Source organism: Euwallacea similis, chromosome 20 (genome assembly GCF_039881205.1).
Source record: "Euwallacea similis isolate ESF13 chromosome 20, ESF131.1, whole genome shotgun sequence".
In the NCBI taxonomy this organism is placed as follows: Eukaryota; Metazoa; Arthropoda; class Insecta; order Coleoptera; family Curculionidae; genus Euwallacea; species Euwallacea similis.
This window is the reverse complement of record NC_089628.1, coordinates 1,597,822-1,620,249: the sequence shown is the minus strand read 5'-3', so window position 1 is coordinate 1,620,249 and position 22,428 is coordinate 1,597,822. Positions and strand designations below refer to the sequence as shown.

The following is a 22,428-nucleotide window of genomic DNA, read 5'->3' as shown; positions in this document are numbered from 1 at the left end:
ACTGCGGCTCGACCTGAAACTAATCGAGCAGGCCGGTGCTAAATCGGTACCAAAAACAGAAGACTGTGCTTGGCAAAAAACAAGACGTTCACGATGGTACCTATTTTGTATGCGGAAGAGTGGCGGTTTTGGGTGAACGTCGAGAGTTTGTGACCGGGGAACCAAATTTTTGGGAATTTCTCTTTTTGGTTGCTAAAAACGATACTAGGACTTTTAATGTAGAAATTTAATCTGGTCTGAGTAGATCGACGAGATCATGTGAAGGAACAAAAGGAAAAGAGACGGCTGGCCGCAATTCGCACGAGTCAAGCCACCTGCTAAAAAATCATAAATGGAATATGAATATAAGAATATAAGAAAATATCAAATATTCGACTGGTAGCCGTTAAAGAAATAATTTGAAGTAAAAGGAAAAGGAATACGTTCAATGTTGTCAATCAAAGTCACTGTTGCTTTTAAACATCTTTACCTCCACTAAGGGAGAAATAAGCTATTAGTTCAGGTTAATTTAGCTCCACCCTGCGGATCATGGTAACCATAAAATATCGAGCTCAGCTAAATTAGGGCAAAGTTGGGGCTCAAGGATGTGCCGTTTTGAAATTTGAAAAATTCAGGTGACTTGGAGATATTAAAAAAAACTGAAATTTCGAAAAAAAAGTTTTCACTTTTTGCTCAACTTATTCTTTGAGATCATTTAAAATGATCCATACTTTATCATTGCAGTTTTTCCTGTTCCACAACGTGGCGATGTCATATCTAAAATCTGACGTTTCGGTTTTCGACAACCATCATCGACATAGTTTTTTTTCTTATGGGCTCTGTCTTGAAGATTTCTCTCCTTTCGAAAAAGAATCTCTGGCTTGAAAATTAATATTCTATAATTCTGCACGCAGAAGATTGTAATTATCAGTTTTCAGTGAATTCTCAGTAATTTATTATCATCACAATATGTGATTTTGCAACGTTTGCAAAAAACAGGTGGATACCAGTTTCTTCTTCATGAATTTTCGCGATTCCTAGAATATCCTACTGGAAGTTCTCCGCGTTAGATTTAGCGATCACTAGCGAATTCAACCCGAATTCCAAGAATTCGCAATTTTGTAGTGCTGCCAATAAATAGCACCAGTTCACAGTGAATTTCTACTCCTTCACAATCAACACACATTTTACGATTTAATTGATACAGGAACTTTCCTAGAATATGCTGAATTAAAGTGAGGTTTTCTCTTCGAATTGAGGAGTGATTATTTAAAAAGTGTGGTTTGCTCGAATTCCAAGAATCTCTTCTTTAACGGACGTAGCAAACAATTACGTTCCATTTAAGCTGACCCCATTTTGTGGACGGAAGATAGTCACGCGTTAATGTCCCTATGACGTCAGTTCGCCGGCAGAGGTGCATCACACGGCGAAGCAGTGGTCACACATAAGACGTAAGAGCCGCCATGGATTAGTGCCCCTATGACCTATCAGTTGGTCGCCAGAGGTGCATCATATGGCGGGACAATCGGCACACATAAGTCCAAAGAGCCGTCATGGGTTAGTGTCCCTATGACGAAACTTTGTCGCCAGGGGTGTATCGTACGCTGACGCAATCATCGCACATATACCGTAAGAGCCGCCATGGATTAGTGTCTTATTTGCTAAATAAGGGGAGCAAACGGATAAAAACACCGCTACTTCTAGATGTTCGAGGCTGCCGCTGCCAATGAGAGTTCAAATGACAATTCTACTTAAGTAACACAAATTTTTGGCAAATTTGCCATATGGTTTCATGAGCAAAACATAAATTCTCTGCCAGCATTGTGGTAGCAGAACTTTCACTTAAAAATATAGGTTCAAGATCATCCAAGTATTACGTTATAGAAAACACTTCCTTGTTTTGTTATAATGGGTACCTTTTGCACCGTCGCTTTCTTTTTAAACGACGATGGGTCTGATGGGTTTATTATTACACTACTTGATAACATTATACACTCGTAATATTCAGTTAATTTCAATCTGCAATGCAAGAGTTGTTACCAACCATTGTGTAGGACACAGGGTGCTTTCCATCCTCTAGAGAAACCCGTTCCAGCGGTGCTACATACGTATCATCTAATCTACTCCACAATCAATATTAATTTTTGCATATTTATTAAGGGTAATTAATTTAAAGTTCAGTAATCGAGCCGTTGCTACAAAATTCCGATCGAAAGGTATAACTTTCTCCGTGAAATGATTTCTTCCGGGATTGAGACACAGTCTGTGGTTCACGTTTAAGGCAGTGTTTCGAATCATTATTGTTGTGTAGCAATTCGCTTCAAGGAACCAGAGAATAAAAAAACTTTGCTTGCATTCGTAGGTACCCAAGACAGTAATATATTTAGAAATAATGGGTTTTTTCCTGCTATATCAAGCTACGATTTCCCGCAGTAGCGTACAAAAATTTATACCATCATTGTGTTGTATATGGAGGCCTGATTAACATGATTACCAAGGTGTTTGCCCATGAAAGAATGCTTCATAAATCTGGGATTTGACCAAGGCCTTAGACACTGTTGCACTGGAACCTCTTTTAACTCTGTGCACTTGTCAGCGGCAGGTTCCTACGCACCAAGTGCAATCCAACAACAATTATTATAAAATCCGTGTGTTTACCCACAACAACACAGAGCAAGGACAAATCGATGAATGAGATTCATTTACACATCACTGGGTCAACCGTTTATGCATTGGTCATTCCTAAACCCATCACCAAATAATGGTAAATTACCGTTCATGTAAACGTGCTGCCGCCATAGCTGCTGGTATTGTGACCATCTATGCGCGTCCTGAACATCCGGGGTTCCGTTGGTACCCTGCAGGCCTGCCTGGACGTGGGTGAGAGTACCCTGCATCACTCCCACCGCCACGGGATGCCCCGACACGGGGGCCACAGGGCTGTTCGCTACCTGGGGCTGTTGTGGTGGTAACTGATATTCCATCCTGAATTCATCGGGGGAAAAGGTCAAAAGGTGGTTTGGTATGTTGCCCTTCTTTTGATTTGGTTAAAGAGTGATTGAGTGCAGGCGAAGGTTTAAACTCGACATGTTACAAGAGATTGTTTAACCACTGGTGGAAATCCAAATTTTTTTCCACCTTCTAAATAGAGCAATTTAGGTTCGGAATTTGGAAATACATATTTTTCAAACTCCAGACTGAATTTTACAGTAAAAAGAAGCCCTTTCATGAAACTGAAATTCCTGGAGTGGTGACTTGTCTGGTGGAGCTTCTTAGTGGGCCTTAATGTAATCAATGTTATCCCTTCACGTTCACATATCTATTCCTTTACGTCTATTAAAATATACAGGCTGATTCATCATTATGGTTCTTTCCTTTAATTCACTTACAATTTTAGAGGGAATTTCAAGTAAAAATGTACACGAAGAGCCGAAGGTTCCCGCAGAAATTTGTTTTAAATTACTATGAGGTTCCTTTTCAATGAAAATCCTCTAACAAGTAAATTTTATTCCTTAATTCATGTCAGTTCTGTGTCACTTTTTTGAGAACACCGTTTCCACAACATCTTCTTTCCCAGTTAACTGATTTTGTAACTCTCACCGTTTTGGAGTTTTTGAATTTTGTTTCACGTATGAATAACTACTACATGAGCCACCCTGTATACTTGTCTGTTCTCTCAAAAAAGGTCAAAAATCAAAAGTTGAGGGGATCGAGCATTTTCATTTAAAAAATCCTGCAACTTGAAGGAGGTTAAGCAGGATTTTTTGCACTCTCTGTATACAGGATGTTCCAAATTGCAATGGCGAATTTTAATCATATATTTTACGTTTGAAAACAGGCCTGATTTCTTATAAAACCGATATGTATACGAAAATGTTTTGCGATCAAGACGACATGGAATAAGTGATTAATGTTTCGTCACTACAATCCGGGATACCTTGTATTAGTTTATACAGAGTGATAAAAAAATCCGTTGCAGACACAAGTTCTTTTTAATGGAACATCGTCCATGTCGTTATTTCTTTGCGTTCTATGAACGATCGTCAATAGTTCCTAGGTAGCATGTTATATCTCTATTTACAGCAGTTTTTCAAATAATGGAGATAATTGATGGAGAAAATTTTCCCTTCTCTGTATTCTAAGACATTGCAGATTCTGAATACTTCAAGATGGGCGAATCGATTTTCGGGTGCGATATTGAAATAAAACGTAAACAAAAAAATCGACGAATTAAATATCTCAAAAACTGTTGAAAGTACGACATGCTACAGAGGGCTTACTCAGAACGGCACTTAAAACGCAAATACTGAGGTAATAATAACTCTGTACCTGCTCACAGAGGATCACTCTGTAAAACATTTTGAACTCAACAGGTTAGTTTTGGCATAGGTTTCATTGAGAGAACACTTGCGACTCCTCCAGAAGCTCCAGATCAACCACTCTCCAAGAAATCCCGTTTTAGCCGCACTCCACCACAACAGCTTATATCCAGCTTCTTTTATTTTCAAAGGAGCAACATAATCCGAACCACCTACTTTCTAGCGGGTACCACTAAACTCATGCCTGGCACATGCTATAACCGTAGCTCCCGCACTCTCGCTCTAGTTTGACCGGGTCGCGAGCCTGAGTCCAATCACAGGATACTCGAAGTTGGGGCAGGATGAGTCCTTCGTCCTGCAGAATTCGACCGCGGGGGCGCCGTTCGCGCACTCACGAAGACCGAACTAGACTTTGGTGTGCGGTCCTGCGAGCCGCCATCCTCTGGGGACCACTTCTTGAAGGGGGGGACTCACAACCGACCGATTGGTGTAAGCACTCTCGCTTTTACCGGGTTTTTGCAAAAGCCGGAAATCTATCCGCGGTGCGACTGTGTGATGCTGACCGATTGTTTTAATTCTTTCTCTGTCTGTTGAAAGGCTGGAGGTAGGTAACGGCCAGTGGCGTGCTTCCGTCTCTTCTGCACGGGGGTCACCATTTTATTACTTTCTGGGGCGTGAAAATTATGTTCTCAAGAAGTGGCAGCATATCAAAGCTAATGCCAAATGTTGCGTCAGACACTCAATTTACAGTGCACGCCACATTTTAGCAACAGCGAGTCCCCACTAACCATGTTGTTAGTTCATACTCGGACGGTATCATGGAATTCTGACGTCATCGGCAAACCACGTAAAGATTTCGGAAGTCAGCACCCAAATTAAGTCATTAATGTATCATCAGAAAGATGATGGGTCCGAGGACAGAGACCTGAGACACTGTTCAATTTACCCTCGCCACCACCAACAGTTGTTTGCCTTCTAATAGGAGGCAAACCATTGAATACAGGTATTAAAGGACCGTGGAGATTTTCAGCAAAATTCCTCAGTTTTTGAGGTACCGTTTTTCGGTTTAATCCAGTGATATGGGCCTGGCAACTGATCATGGATGCCTCAAATGCGCACTCTTAAGGATTGCACAGCACTTTCATACTGGCAAAAATAGGTAAAAATGTGTCCCCATATTTCAGAAACTAAAAGAAACGTTGTAGCCCAGTTTGCATAGGATCGTAGAACGCATCGAGATGGTTTATTTAAGCCATTTTTTGAGAGAGTTCTCCACAAGTTTCCGAGATATAGAATTTAAAAATTTCCTCCGAATTTCGACGAAATCTAAAATTCTCCGAAATTTTCTAGGTTTGCTGTTCGTCATTGGCATCTCGAAAACTGTAGGAGGAGTAGAGTCGGATAGTTTGTGTCGCAGTTGTCCAGGAGTCTGGATTTTTCGTGTGTTTTGGTCTTGTGCTAATGCGTCATTTCACAGCAAATTCTACCTACGCCTCTGTCCAATATGGAAACAATACAGTGTATAAGCAATATTATCCTTAAAAGCTTTTCAAGATTGAGTCTATGTAAGTAAATTGAATGAAGGTATCTTCATGCATGCGCCTCCTGGGGGGAGAACTCTATTTATTTCCCTATTAGGCAAATTAAATTATGTTTTCAAATTCTGATAACTCGGGTTCAACGCGTTCATACTTTTATACAGTTTCCACATCATGCGATATTCATATTTTTTCTTCAGATTCACTGAAATGCTCGTATTATTCAATTCGAGCCGAAAAAAGAGCCTGCAACAATTTCAGTCCTTTCTTCTGGCAGTTCTGGTACTGCCTCGCACTCGCACAAGTGAAAGTTGCGGGCAAAAGTGTTGAAAATGCCAGCCCGTCGTCGGTTTCATCGAAGGAGAGATAAATTGCGATTTTAACCAAAAATAATTGGAATGATTCGAAATTGGCGGAGCAGTCAACGACCGATCACTTCAGCGAATCAAAAAATCAATCACTTATTTTGCGCAATAACCACTAAAATCGATTTACCTGATGCATTCAGATACCTGATCTGGCTCCTCGAGGAAAAAATGAGTGTCGAAGCTATGCGCGGTTGGTTCCACGTTTCCTCATAGCACCCTTCCTCAATCCTCAGAAAAGTTGAAAAATTTCTTGCAGCGTCAGCGATTTCTTAGAGTATATGCGGTTCGAAATTCCGACGAGTAAAATCTCGGTGCGCCGGGCAACGCAGACGTTTTTTCCGTAAGAATCCAAAGCGGCGACAGCGGTCAAATTTGACAAACAAACGTGATTCAGCAAATGTCAACTTTTATCAGGAATGTGCCAAGTGTCTAACCTCATTGTCTCAGTCAAACATTTAGAGAAAAAACATATGCAATCCATGGCGAGCGGAGATTTTTAACACGCTGCAACAGCATATAGGTGCGGCAATGATTTGCAAATTTCCATTTTCACGCGCCAACCCGTTTCATATTTCTCAGATGTGATAGTGTAACCTGCATATTTCCATATAAAGATTAGCAAATCTCCAGCATGTCTCGGTTAAGTTTCTTCGAAAATGCATTGTTAAAAACTTCATCGAATTAAAAAAATCAATCGCTTAATTTGTGCAATAACCACTAAAATCGATTTACCTGATGCATTCAGGTATCTGCTCTGGTTCCCCAAGGAAAAAATGGGTGTCGAAGCTAGGCGCGTTGGATTCCACGTCTCCTCATAGTACCCTTCCTCATTGCAGCTGCCATAGCTTAAGGTGCGCTGGGGTGGGTTGTGGTACCCGTCACTGTAATTTTCCCGAGGCCAATTGGGGCCCGAAATTTTAACACGCTGTGAAGTGCGCTGAGAGTCCTATAATTAACCACTTTCTATTTCTTACTTGTATTGAGTCGAAACTGAGCTAGAGTGAGGGCAATAATTTGATTTAGTCAATCTGAACAGCTGAGCCAAAATTACCCAATAGTTTCAAATTGACTAATTCGTACACTGAGGGGGCACCTGCTCTAACATTCTCCCAATTGATTATGGGATCTTAAATAGAGCATTCGCCTCTCTGTGTACGGTTAAAGTCAAAAGTAGTCAATCTAGGAAAGCTACGACCCAAAACCACCGTGTTTCTATTCACAATTCGAGTAATCCTTAAGTCTGCACAAGGTCACTCATACGCAATGATATGGTCAAACTGTTTTTTAAATGCCGGCTAATCTCGGAATTAGATTGAAAACGTCCTTGATATCCACAAGGAACTCGAACTGGGACTGAGCTTGATCTTCTGGAGTCCCGCAGGCTGAGGGGAAGCTCCATCAGGCCACGTCGTGTTTCACGTGAGTTCTTCATGCGACACGACACGTGACCCGTCCCCGTGTTCGATTTCCAATTTCAGGCTGTTTTGCCGGATGATAAATCGAACTAACTTCCTTCTCCTTATGAGAAGCTCGCACAAAAGTCCATTTAATGCAAAGCAACTAATTACAAGGAGAGTATTCTTCAGATCTTCGGCTTATTCAAATCCGACACGGTTTATCTTAGCTGGAAGCGTATATGCTCAAAGCGACGTTTCGCAATCATTGTTCTTCTTCCTGGCAATTTATATGTCGCTAAATTCACACAAATCTCAACCTTTGCGTTTGGGCTTCTGAACAAAAGTGAAAGTATCAGGAAACGTAGGTGTCTTTCGGGTCGTGTGCTTTAAAACCATATGTAGGCCGAGTTGTGCACTTTCGCTCACAATCGTGAATTTGAGTAGGCATTTGATTTTCTGTTCAAAAAGTGGCGTTTTCCGTGGTTATTCGGCATCGCAAGCCTCCAAATACGCCACTTCCTTTAACGAAACTCAGACTGGTTTAGTTTTAGGAACTAATACTGGTATGGCCAGCGAAAAATGGAAATTTCTCTTAAAATGAAATGTTGTTCTGGGTTACTCAGGCATTTAAACTGCGGCAGGTTATTCGCCCATAGTTTCCTGCTTCAATAAATCAGAAATCAAGTCCTTTAGTATACAAGATGGCCGCTTTCCCAGTTTAAGCATGGGGTTCCGGGTGTTTTAACACTTACGAGGTTGGTGAAATTGGGGCGAACTTGCGTTATTTAGAGGCCAACAAAATGCCGTTTTGAAATCACCCAATTTCCGACTAATTTAGAATTCATTTAGGCATCTTCTAATAAAGATTTGATTTTTTCTTGCATTTACTTGATGAGGTAATAAATTTTTTAATACGGCCTTGGGCCCTGTAAACCCAATCCTGCCACCTTTTTATTCTGAATTCAGGACATATTGCCACAGGAAGCGATTTTTCTTACGAGCGTGCGGTAATAAGCGAAGTAAGTAACTCTTAACGCACGAACGTACGTATTGGGCAGTCCATAATCATTTCAATTTCTTCCATTGAGTGAGTTTAACTTCCTTAATTTGTTGCTAATTTCATTTGGATTTACCCGTCTGCGACCCTCTAAACGAGAAGATGACCCCTTGTTGAAACGCATGATAGCAGGTGACGAGAAATGAATAGTCCACAACAATGTTGTACGTAAAAGCTCGTGAACCAGGCGTAATGAGAAAGCTCGAAACACTCCGAAAGCAGATATTCACCAAAGAAAAATTATGTCGTTCGTCTAGTGGGATTGCAAAGGCGTGGGTTATTTTGAAGTCCTTCTGAAGAACTGAACAATTGACTCGAGGATGTGCTGTTGTCGAATGGATAAGTTGAGTAACGAAATCAAGAAAAAGGGCCCAGGATTGGTCACTCGTGAAGGTGTTGCAAACCAGATACAAGTTTGACCACCAGCCAAAAATGGTTACAACTTAGATAGGATGTGTTGCCACATCCATCCTATTCCCCAGACCTAGCATCATCGGATTATCATCTGTTTCGATTGCTGCAAATTGCCCTTAATGGAAAAACCTTCGCGACTGCTGAAGATGTGAAAACGTACTTGGCCAAAGCCAAAAGCGAAAAAAGGATCTAATTTTTATGAGCGCGGTACCATGAAATTGCCCCAAAGATCAAGAAATGTTACTGAACAAAATGGTAAATACATAATTTAGTAAAGTCATTATTTTTAATGAAAAAAATTTTTCGTTATTTACATTGTAAAATGCACAATGGATTTGTGCACAACCCAATAGGTAGAAGTTATTTACAATGTGATCACATTTCAAGTCTAAGCACGGGGACCTAAAGTTGCTTGAAAAGTTATGAGGTGGGTTGCACTAGGGCAAATCTGCGTAATTTAGCTTAACAAAGCCTAGGAAGTGAGCAAAGTGATACCTTACCGCTCCTTAAACCAAAAAAAATAAAAAAATAAATAAAATCTCACCTAGGGGGAACAGAACCTGGATCTTAGCCATCAAAGTGGAAATCTGGCACTACAGCATCGTCGCAGATCTGCACATTATCATTTTTATAATGACTAATACGTTTGACATTTCTTGACATTTCTTGACATTTCTCGACATTTCCTGACATTTCCTGACATTCTCTTGAGTATTATTATCGAAATTAACATCTTTTCGCTGTTTTGGATGCACGTAGAGTGCAGCCGAGTTACTGGTAAGTTGCCTAATTGACTGATACAATAGCATTAATAGCGAATAACTCTTTTAATCAGAATTGTTAACTACATTGTGTTTACTGCTCATTTATTTTCGCTAACAAACGCCTTAGCATTCATTTTCGCGGCTACTATAGCTGTTTGTTATATCTACTTTGGGAGAGGGCCCTGGGAAAAGTAGTTTTACCACATGCATTTGCGAGCCGAAAGTAACACTTTACCACACATGTGGAGTAAAAAGTTTTGCCGCACGTAAATCAAAGTAACACATGTCAATATCGAGATTTTTGCGAGTGTTTGACAATGGCCTGCGTGCGGTAAAATGTTTTGCCGCGACTCGTTACCAAAGTAAGCATAATCAATGAGGAGATAGTAGTAGCGAAAACAAATATCACAACTGTCACCGAATTGAGACTAAAACATGAACGCAGAATCCGATTTAGTCCAGAAAAATCTAGGACCGTACTCGACGTTGATTATCGTGTTTCCCAAAAGGAAACGCCAAATTTTTGCTTGTTTCGCGATTTTGAGGTCCCTCGAATTCCAGAGCCTTAATCGAAGTATCCAGGATCAGCGTAGGATTCATATTTGTCGATTTTCGGTTTGATGGAGTGGTATGGATGCTATATTGATCCTGTATACCTCAACTGAAGTCTTGGGATCCAAGAAAAGCACTTTTAGCGACCTCCATTTCACAGTTAAGCCTGAAAGCACCGCATCGTTGAGGGCAAAGAATTTCTCCGATGGAGTGTGGATTATTTTTAATTGTCTCATGAAGTAAAACCAGGGAAAAACAGATTTCTTCGGGATCTTCACCGAATTTTGAGCTCGAAGTTATACAACTTTACCCTAATTCAGCCGACCTCGTAATTATTAAACTAACCGATGCTGAAACTCGAAAAACGGTCACACCGCGTCTTGCCGCTATTATAGTATACTACTGTGCCAATTACTTGTGGCTTCAACTCATGCATTAAAGAGCTTTAAGTTCATGCATTAAAGCGCTTTAAGAGCACTGTCTGCGAAAAAACGTAAACGTTTTAAAACGCAGACAATGATATCTCGTTAAAAGCTTTTACTTGAACAAGTGAATATTAATTCTCCGGTTTTCGCGTAAAAATCGGCCGAATTTTTAACGACCTCTCAGTGGTAGTAAAATATTAATCTAGTTTTTCAGTGATTTGCTCCAGTGCCTGTCATTACTTAAACTTTTATTCACCGAGCCGACTTACGACCGATAATAATAAAAAAGAAAGTGAAAGTACCGAGTACTGATGGCGGAGAAATAAGCGTCCAATTTTGGAAACCGAGAAATACTCAAACCAGTTTAAGAGGAAACCATATCCAAACCAATTTGCTTGGTTTGGTTAACTGGGTGTGGGATTTATTAGCGCTGTGTACCAGTGTCTAAACACCTGACGACATTAAGAAATTACGGTAATCCCCTGATAGATTCTGGGAAGCATAAACTCTTTCACACCATTGCTCGCAGATTGAATACTTTCGACTGAATTCAACTAACAAATCACATTATTATTCTAGATGAGCATCATAATTTCATCGCATTACGACATACCGGTGTAAGCAACAAAAGTAAAAGTTATTCGGCGTATTCTCGTTAATCTGACTTCGTAGCGTCTATTCACTGCCTAATTAAATTATTACTTCATTTTTCACGCACTTTCTATTTCTTCGTTTGCCCCCCTGCGATGTCTCGGAATTTCGGGGGACCGCTTTCAAAGTATGAGTAACAACAGGCTGCAAATATTTAACATGAGACGTAAATTCGATTGGAGCCTATGGGTTTCGCGGACGACTCTGAATCTGAGCAGTCACTTCTCGAATTTCGTGCCTCTTCGGTGCTCCGTTCAGTCTCAAGGAAGCTCAGCAAATTACTCTCCAATTAAACAGTCAGCCTGATTTTAGGAAGTCTGTTTTATCCAACGATGTAGAAGAACTGGAAGCTCCTTGGGTAGATATAGATATTTATCTATATGACATCATTTGTCCTATATGCGCCGGCGCATACGTAGGTCGCAAGGCCTTCTGGGGCCTCCTTCGATTCCGGCACCATGGACTAGCGCCTAATTTATCTAAGCATATGATGCTACATCCACTCCTCCTAGATCGTTGGCTGTGTCCGTGTTTGTGAAAATTGCAAGAAATTCCCATTAATTCTGAATGCCCCTTGCACAAGAGCCTTTTTACCCAAGACAATTCCACGTGCCACACATTTCCATAAATTAAGTCGCAGTACCCCTTCCCCTTATTCCCTATATTTAGAGTTTGTTCATTGGCCCAATAGGGCAAACTTACAGACACATAAACAAAAGTGGAATTCGATCAAACTCCTTCTAATGGAACTCCCATGTAATAAGAAAGTTAAATTAACCCCAAGTCACATGTTGGCCACCGTGTAGCGGGGAGTCACGTGAAACGCGGTGTGTTCTTTGTTTTGGCTTGGTGAGGGTTGTCATGGGGATGGACGGAGTGTGCCATTAGAGCGACGTTGTCGGGTTGTGATGTAGAACATAAGGATACAAGCCAAAGACCTGTGTTGCGTCTGAGAAAGATTTATGGAATCATCCAGTCTGACAACGCTGTCACCTGCGTTATTTCTCTGGAAAGGCCAGATTTGTTGTTATTGTTAAAATGTTGTAGTCAAAAACTATGTTTTTTGGATTCGACTTGGTAAATCCCCCAATTTCAATTTACATCAAAAATTCGCACTGCAATATTTTACAATTGCAAATTGTATTAACCAACCTGAGAACTTTACATTCACCATAAAATCAAGAAGCCTGTGTTTAACCCTAATATTACTTTTTTTTTATGTATATTTGATTTAAATGGAAATGTTAAGTACTATTTTCATGTCACTGGTTTTATTTAAAATGAAATTCCCTTTTAACGGAAAAAATCTAATTATGCCAAAAATACAAATCATTGGCACTAACCTTTAAACCGAATTACGCTTTGTGAACTTGAAACGACAAAAAATACGCGAGGTCTCGTAAAATTTGTTTATTTCATTACTTTAGTGATTTTTCCCGCCTTTCTTTTAATATCTCCCGGTGATATAATTCGCAGTCCATTACTGGTTTTTAGTAGCAGCATTTTCCGCTTCCTTAAAATATTCGTGGGTTTTGTGTGTGCGTAGGAGCAGTAAAAAATATACATATTTTTAAATTTTCACGCGGCACGTTAATTATAGTGGATGTGACGAGAAATCTTTATATCATTTGTGTTTTTAGTTTATTGAGATGGTGGCCTTTAATTCTGTTGAGTTTTTCAAGATAATCAGGCAGTAGTAAAACTATCCTCGCCTAGTTGCACAAAAACTCCCAGTCTTTAAAAACTCGCAAATCTGGTTGAATAAGCAATTTTATGTTTTAAATGTTCCAAAAACCATTTAGTTCCGCGTGCTTTAAATTACGATATCCTTGGGACAGCCAATAGTCTATCCTAGTTTTTGCTGTTCCTAGCAATATTATCTTTTAGCTTATAACCAAATAATAAAGCACAATTATGTGACACTTTTTACATTAGACTATTCATTATCTTCATTGGGTTTGAAGTCTGAAGTAGCAATTATCACGTAAACTTTGGCTTTTAAATTTTGGTTGGCATAAGATAATGAAACGTTTCTTGATTCGATGGCGAAGGATGTGTTTTCCAAGTCGTATGTCCAAATCGAAAGCCGCTAACTAATCCCAAAGTTCAAAGATATGTGATACACACACATAAACGTTATGAAATTATGCATTTGGCTTGGACAATTTAATGGGTTACGACTTAATATAATACTAACATGCAAATGCATTAATTTGCAAATAATCTCGTACATAAGTCGTCTTGTTGCAACATTCTCTAATTTAGGGACCTGGATGGATGATTCTGGATACTCGGCTAGACAGTACTATTCCCAACCACGTATTTGATTTCATGGCGCAAAACCTCGTTCTATCAGGTCTCTGCTAGCAATATGGTTCACATAAATTGTGTTATGCCTAGTGTTTACCAATAATATTGAACGATTATAGAACCTTTGATCGGATTAGCGAATTTTTTAGTGCATTTTATCAACGGGGCGATGTCCGTCTGGCTGGTTCCAAGTTCAAGGCGATTCTTTGATAAAATTATGTATTTGTAACTACAAAATCAAATATCACTGTAAACAGCCTAAGCAGCAATTTGATGTATGGGTCTTAGCATCATCAGTTTTATCTTGCGTATGAGTTTTTTACTGTTTTATCTAATCTGCGCTTTTAATTATTACTAAATCCCTGCATTTATAGTTACTTACTTCCTAAACTTACGATGCTATAAAGCTCAGCTGGTTCCCATTATAAATTCTACAGTATTGCTAGAGCACAGCGTACCTGAAACAATAAAAAAAATCGCTAGTCCAATTTGCACGAAAATAAATGTGGAGTGAGGAAAATAAAAATGGAGCTTTTTGGCAGCGTATAGAAGTGGAGAAATGCCCAATGCGATCCACAGGAGTTCCTTAATGTATTTTTAGGAATGTTTCCTAGGCCATATGTTGTACTTGTGTTATTCTAAGACGTTGATAATGTTGGACAGACACATTGATTAAGCCCATTATCGGGAAAATTTCCCTGCTTCGTGATTGCTATTGCATTATTTCCTCATTTATTATATCATAATATATTTGTCGTGTATGTCAGGCTCTCATTCAATCAATCGAAGTCGTAGAACTGTCTCTGGCTGGCTGTACAATTACATAGTAAGTAAATAAAAATACGTGTATTTACATAGCACTTTAATACGAAGTACGCGTTCTATGGAGGGGTATTATCATTATCTCTGAAGATTTTCATATTTTTCGATAAGTAATTGTGTACAAGTATGTTTCCTCATCTTTACTCGGTTCGAAAAGACAATATTTTTCTCAATAACGCATTTTTTTACTAATAAGAATATTAGGAAAAACATACAGGATATCAAATCTAATTCAGATATCTTTTTCTCTTTCCTTACAACTACTTTTTGAGATGTTAAAGAGAATTTTGGAGAATTCCTAACGGTCAAAATTTTTGAGGCAGACCCATTTTTCAATCTCGAATTCTTTTCCTGGTACGTCAATGGGATTTATTCGTTATCATTTGAATTTCGTGTTCCATTCAAAAACTATTTTATATTTTCAATCATTTTTCCTCATTTTCTCCACATTCCGTTTCCAGTTATTTGCAAAATTGTCGAGAAGTACGCATGATTTTCCCGTAAGGAATGTATGTATGCATTACGTGCTTGCACTTGCATTTCCAAATGCATAACAAATTGTGGCAGAAATAGGGTCAATATTCTAATAGTACTACAGAAACCACCCGGTGTTTACCATAATTTGCTCAAGTATCTGGAAATCCAAATTGAGACACCTAAGCGCTTTGTAGGAGAAAGTTATACATTCCTAGACGCTTTTAAAGAACTAAAAAACGGCGACAGGTATGGAGAAGACAGAAGAGCTAAAAAGTTGCTAAACTGAACAGATGATTCAAACAAAGCCTTATTAACCATTGGCAAAACATGAAAAATTTGATGTGAAGAAACAGGGACCCGACCCCAGAAAAAATATTATTCTGGAGATTTAAGCAGACAATTAAAACTATCTATGTAGAATCAAATGAGTTACCCATTTTCCGAATTTCAACACAATATCTCAAGAACTGTAGGAGTCGTGAGGAAAAATTGAAATTTAACTTCAACACCCAGTATATCTAACAGTTCTAAGAAATAGGAATGCAACGTGCTACTCTTGAATTGCTTTACGTTCATAAAATCTATGATTAGTTGATTGACTTCATTTCTCGAGACACCCTGTAGAAATTAAAACTTTCACACCTACGTACATTTGGCCCTATACAACGAGCTTAAGTGGTCATCATTTATTTAAATTAATCCTTGCTTTGTAGAAATGCTGGAAATCCCTATAATGATCAAACAATGATTGATTGGCAAGTAACCTTTAAGAATAGTTATTATTACGCGCTTTTAGATGCCTGCCCAATAATTTCCCTAATAACTTCTAAAATGCTGTAATACCTAGTAATGCTTCATTATACATTGCTGGTCAAGGTCACTTAATTGGCTAAATACGCGATTTAAAAGAGCTGAAATACACCAGTTAGATTTAGTTTGGTTTGCTGTTGCATGTTGGACAAGAGACCCATTTCGAGAAAAACCACAAGAGTCAATATAGACATGATGTGGTTGTTTGAATTTATACCACGAACATGCAGCACAGCAATTCAATAGCTGTTATTTATCTTGTTATTTTCTAGAAAGCAACGATTGCCCTGGAAAGGTGCTTACGAGACTTCGTAACTCATAATTTATGTTCATTGCTGAAGGTATGAAATTTTTGCTTTTGCGGACTAAAATAATTATTATGCTTTGACATGCATTTCGACGAGGGTCTTCTCTGAGAAACCGAGTTTAATACTAATTTTATTTAGTTTGCAAAATACTTTCGAGATATTTTTTTATTAAAAATCTTTTCTTATGCCCGTAATATCTGCCACAACTTACCCGCTGATGTATGTTTGGTTGCCGCACTCGAGAAAATAATTATTGTATTATAAAAATTGCGCATTCTCTGTTGGGCATGGCTATAATCGCGGGTGCCATGAACATTTAACCCTAACACAACGCAGGTTTGACATAAATTTAAAGATGGCGACAACCTCTTCCTGGTTTTCAGTTTGTGAAAAATCAAATTGATCATAAAAGTATCCCAAAAGTTGCTAAATCAGTGTACTTTCGTCGAAGAAGCCCTTCAAAGTGTATAAGAGAGCATAGAAATTGTCCTGAAAGTTAAACGTAAGCTGAAGCATTAAGGGCCCTGTAAGTTTCGTACATTTTTATGTTTTCTCAGATTTTCATTGCTACATGGAGGCTTGGAGAAGTCAATAGTTTAATTTTTTTAAGGGGAGTCCCGTCAAGTAAGTAAAAATAAGAGAATTTTACTAATTGGTGTTTGTAAGATAGTGTTTTCCCCCATCAAGCTAGCAATGTTCTCTAATCCAATCATGTGAGTTGGTTTGTTGTCTACACTCAAATAATGTGGCAGCGTTGCCGAGTTGAATTGGATTATTGTCACCTTGCGACCAAATCCAACAACTTTAAGGGAAAGCGCATTTAAACAGCTAATTTAATTAATACCTTATCTGAACCCGTTGCCGCCACTCAATGTAATGAATGCGGTAAATCCAAAGACTGCTTTCAGTCCTATGAGTTTCTAGAGAATGCACCATAGGACAAATAAATGTCAAAGTGTGCGTTTGAATAACACAAAAAGTTCCTACTTAGTTTCTATAATCAGATGCTCCTTCAAGGAAGGTCACTTCGCAATCCAAATCAAAATAATGATGAACTTGTCGGATTTATTTAGATGACCTACTGTACTGCTTGTGGAGACACGTGCGGTATGATACAAAGACATGCGCAATATTCTGATCACTTTTCGGCCAATCCTTGAATCATCCTAATTTTTACAGGATTCCCTCCAGGATTGACTCTAAAAAAATTCACAGTTTAACACCTCTGAAAGCTTTAATTGCCTACTGAGTTATGTGAGAACAGTTTGACACGTCTCTACTTTTTTATTATCATACGTTTATTGAGAGCATGCATAAAAGGCATTATCATGGAGATAAGGGAGCGACTGTGGAAACTCCTTTAATCATCTTTCCAGAATAAATCTAAATTTGATTACCATTCAGCGGCTTATTGGGTGATCCTCATTTTTCCATGGTGGCCTCCAGCATTGCCTTCAAAGAAACGTACAGCTAAAAAGCATCTGGAAATTTTAGTTATTCGGCAAGTTTAATGGCATCAGTTTATCATGTTTCTGCTTATATTTATTATCATATATTTGCTGAGCGCATGCATAAAAGGCCTTATCGTGGAGATAACAGGGCAACTGTGGGAACTCCTTTAATCATCATGCCAGAAAAAAATCTAAATTCAGGACATTATACGTGAATACACGCGCGAATCTGCGCATTTCCTATACGTGTTTCTTTGTATCAACTTTTGATACCAGGCACAAGTACGCATCTGGCGAAACTTTGTAACAGCGAATTCCATTGAGAAAAACGGTGCAAATATAATGTATTCCCATCCCTTTTCGCCGAATATCAGCCAGATATAAAGTTCCGTACAAACTTAGCAATGGAATTTGCCATAAGTCAATTTTCTAACAAACACGTGTCTATGAATACCGGTTCCAAGGTGACGTCATGAGATTTATTAAGTCGCTGCCCCCTCACTTTTTTGGGCACAAATTTAGATCTAGCACTAAAAGGATGCCACACCTTCAATGTGGTTTCGAGCCACTCCAAATCCACTCACGAGACTTGGAAGCATTTTACGTTACTCCTTATCTTATCACTAAATTTGAAGAATTTAATTTGTGTATAGTTTTTCATGTTTGTAATGTTTTAGCTAAGCTATGACGTTGGTCGACAATACTTATACCTATAATACGATAATTTAAGGCTTTTGAGATAAATCGTTCGCCGTAGTAACGTGTTTTATACTTGTTTGAATTACGTTATTTTTAATAACATAATTGCGATAAAAGCTTCCAGAGAGGCTGTTGCTGGTTTCTATTACGATAAATCTAGAAATATCTTCAAAACTAAAAGTTTTCTTTCGCGTTTGCCCCGGTACATATTTACACGTAATAATGAGAAATTGTTGTCCAATCTACGTACTTGTTTGCCACTCATGCACGTCGAACATTCAACCAATAACAGCTATTCTAATTAATTTTTTTACCAGGTCATCAACTCATGTAGGTTGATATCGAAGGTTTACACTTGAACTACAATTTGACAAGTTGCTACGCTAGTTTATCGAGTTCTATGCCGATCGCACAAGATTGTTGAAAATAATTTTTGCATATGCAGTGGATGTTAATTATTGTAAATATTTTATCCAAAACCTATTAATAACTCTCCTCAAGGAAACGGAGAATTGAATGTTCTCCTCACAGTGATAGATGTTCGTATTCGAAATAGACAAATTCGAAATTGAAAATATTTAAGTTAGAGCCGGAGGCCAAAAGGTGTCGATGAAAAATTCAACTAACATCAAATGTCTCTTATAAAAATACGTACGGACAGTTTTGTTCCAGCACCGAAATAGAAATCAGAACCAGGCACAGAAATATCATTCATTTTTCACAAGTTAATTGAGTCGTGGAATTATTTCGGAAGTTCTGGCATTAGGAGAAACAATCATTGTATATGAATTTCTGTACAAATCGCCAATTTTACCTTAAGCCTCTGTGTAAGGGTTTTGCCACATTTTCTTGACTTCACATTTACATTCCTTATCTTTGCAAATCTTTTCTGAAAAGGCTCTTTGCACAAAGTCAAGGGTCAAGTTGGCTTTCCCTGGTTTTGAAGGTAATGCATGTCTTAAAATTTAATTAGCTTTTCCGTGTATTAAACTCAAGTTCCACGTCAACATCCAAATCCTCCTCTATTGGGTTTATTACTTTGATATAAGTGTCCCGTTGTTTGATCATACTGCTGCCGCTCCATCACTATTTTAATCTGAGCATGTTTTGACGTAAAAATCTATGCTGACGATACCTGTATAGCTACGAGAGTCAATACTAAGCGTCTCATTTGTGGGCGGCATGATTTTAAATTGCCTTTACGCACATTTTGACGCACACACTCACACGTGGCTCACCAAAAATAAAAACCCCCTGTAAACGGAAGGTAATTAGAAAAATTGAAGATTTTTATTTTTTGTCCGTTCAGTCAAATGGATATATTATTAGATGTTAAGCCCAGCATCACGTGAAATTCCTGAGACTGAGCCAACCGTAATTATTTTAATAGGGGTTTTATATTCGGTTCATTATTTGACATTTTCACTGTATGAGTGTAATATATTTTTATTTCCAATTTTCATTTTAAAGTTTTGGAAGTGTCACATTACTTCCCGTCTCGATCTTCTTGCCGCACAGCAGGTTGTAAATAGAATAGCATCCTATCATCAGAAATGACTGACCTGTGACAATTTTGAAAATGTCATACTACTGTCACCTACTTCCCGTGGCGACTTCTCTGCTTGGTGTCCCACCGCATGCTAGTTAAAAATAAAATAGTATATTATTCTTGGTGGCAACTTTAATTACCGTCCAGATGATTACGCTAAAAAATATAATCTCTCGACGGTAATAAAACACTTCCCAGCTGGTACTGTAATATACTATTGCTTTAAAGGCACATGCCATTAATAAAACTCGCTACCAGTCAAAATAAAGTTGCGTGTTTCCGCAATAATTTAAACCTCGAAACAATGGGGGGTAGACAGGTATTTTGCAGCCTAAAACGAGGCTAAACGGACCTTAACAGTGGTAACTTGAATCTAAAAAACTGGTATTTATAATACTTGGAGCTTTGCCAGGTGTGCCAGCACTGTTTCGAAAGTAGAAACACAAGCGAATTTGCCTTTTGACATTTCCGAACTAGGAAGTTTATGGCCTATCCTTAACATAAAGGGCTTTAAGGCGGTTATGGTGCTAAGGTGATCCGCAAGTAATACTCTAAATGTTATCACCTATGAACACTCATGTGATGCATGAGAACAGTGATGATCATAAAGGGAAACTGGAGGTTTTAATTATTTGATAAGATGGGTGATAAAAGTTTGAAACCCACGTCCTCCTAGCAAATGGGGCGCAGCGTGAGAAATGCACCGAAACCTCGTGCTTTCTGACCTATAAATACAGATACATTAATGTAATGCTATTATAACATCGAAGGCGTCACGAGTATCCTCCGTTGACGTCGGGACCCACGTCGCATGCGCCGCGCAGGCGTCGCTGATGTCGCAAAACATGTGACCGCTAGAAGCCCACCGATTTTTTACGGAAAAATACATTTTCCAAATTTTATTACACACTGATGAATGAAATATACGCCTGGATTTTTGATTTTCACCCGCTGGGTGGTTTTTTTGGCGGATGTCTCCTCTAAAGACTGATATGTAGACTCTGCACGGCTGTAGGAAGAGGGTGCGCGCAGGGCAATTGTACCGACCCAAAACTGGGTTAATATGCTAAGGGGGTTTGGACCTTCAGGCTTACCGTTTAATAAAGGGAACGTATGTCCAGGATGTCCTAGGAATGATTTTAGACCGCTTTCCAAAAGTATAGGTGAGCCACGGTCCTTGTAGCTCATCTCACTATCACTGTCACTGTCGAAATTATAAATTGAGCGCGGAATTTTGGCGGTTTTGTCGAGAGGTTCGCACCCCTCAGCCGGTCAACATACGAGAAAAAGCTCGCGCTAAACGCGATAGAACCAACTAAGATCTCGCCTCGAATCCCGCTGCCGGCACACACACGGTGTAATCAATTCAGAAATAAAATTGTCGTAGTAGTCGGTAGTGCAGGCGCTCTGTGTGCCGTGGTCGACGCCACCAGCCGCAGGTTACAGTCCAAGGCTGATAAGGGAACAAGTGATGGAAAATGAGCATCATCGAGGGCTTGGGCACCAGGAAATTTTCAGTCGGAACATAACCTCGGATGCACTTTTTGGAGACACCGAGTTGTGCCCCAGGTGGACGCGGTGCACCAACATGAGGCGCAAGCGTCGCGGTGCTTGGCGGCGACGACGCTTCCGGATTTTCATCGACGGATAACCGGAATTTGCGTTCTGAAATACGCGGGCTGGCTAATAACATTGAAGAAGAAATGTTACCAAGGAAGATCTAAAAATAGAAAGTATTCTGAAGTAGTTCATGCTTGTTACCATTTACTTGTCTGATCTGTATTGGATCCTCCATGTCGCGATTCTCTTCGGTGTCTTCGGCGTTATGACTTTTAGCCGAATTGGAAGCTGCTGTTGATAACGCGCATACCAAAAACCATAACTAAGTTTATCTTGGCACAAGTCCATATCCGCGGTTCTTATGATGGAAGGTTCCAGGTTCATGTGGAGTAAGTACTCCTTGTCCCAGATCAACTAGCCTAAGTTGTCATACCGAGGAATGCAAGGATATCTATCTTAGGACACGTCCGTTTCCTTGGTTTTAATGGTGGAACCTAATCATGATGGAAGATTCCTCGGCGCCTGCAGCTTCCAATTCCATCTCGGAACACTCACCTCTATGAGCTTTTAATTTTTAACTGTAAAAAGATGCCATATGGATATTGGCTGGAACATAGTCACAAAGCGCCGGAATAAACGTCCGCACGGTTCTTTTTGACTTTCCGAAGTTCTGATAAACATATAAACGCTTTTTGGGACTATTGACAGGTTGTTATGAAAGGAAAGGTCAGAAAGTTGGTCAATTTGTCCCTTCATGGTTTGATGGTACATCCTCTCAACTTATTTCCTCATAGCTGTAGAATTTAAGGCCTTCTTGATAGCGAAACAAAAATCAATTAATTTTATTGTTTGAAATTCGCCATGAAAGTTACGCTATTAATTATCGCGTTATACACAAAAAGTTAAAGTAAAGTCAATTTTCGTGTACTTTATGCAGCTTCCACTGTCGGCGTGATCTATTTGTTTACATATCTGTTC

The 22,428-nt window shown here is 39.1% G+C and overlaps 1 protein-coding gene across 4 annotated transcripts in view; it reads right to left on the bottom strand.

Moving 5' to 3' along the window:
* The window catches only part of Pdp1 (PAR-domain protein 1), a 39,030-nt gene extending 17,566 nt beyond the window's left edge, over positions 1-21,464 (bottom strand). Inside the window, exons 1-2 of one of the 4 annotated variants that reach the window (XM_066400471.1) lie at positions 4,515-4,949; positions 2,753-2,964 (exon numbers count right to left, since the gene is read on the bottom strand). In XM_066400471.1, the coding sequence (XP_066256568.1) occupies positions 2,753-2,964; positions 4,515-4,540 (238 nt within the window). In that variant the 5' untranslated portion in view covers positions 4,541-4,949. Of the gene's footprint in view, positions 1-2,752; positions 2,965-4,514; positions 4,950-20,984 lie in introns of those variants that run through there. The other 3 variants (XM_066400472.1, XM_066400473.1, XM_066400476.1) reach the window with 3 other exon arrangements.
* Positions 21,465-22,428: the final 964 nt, after the last annotated feature.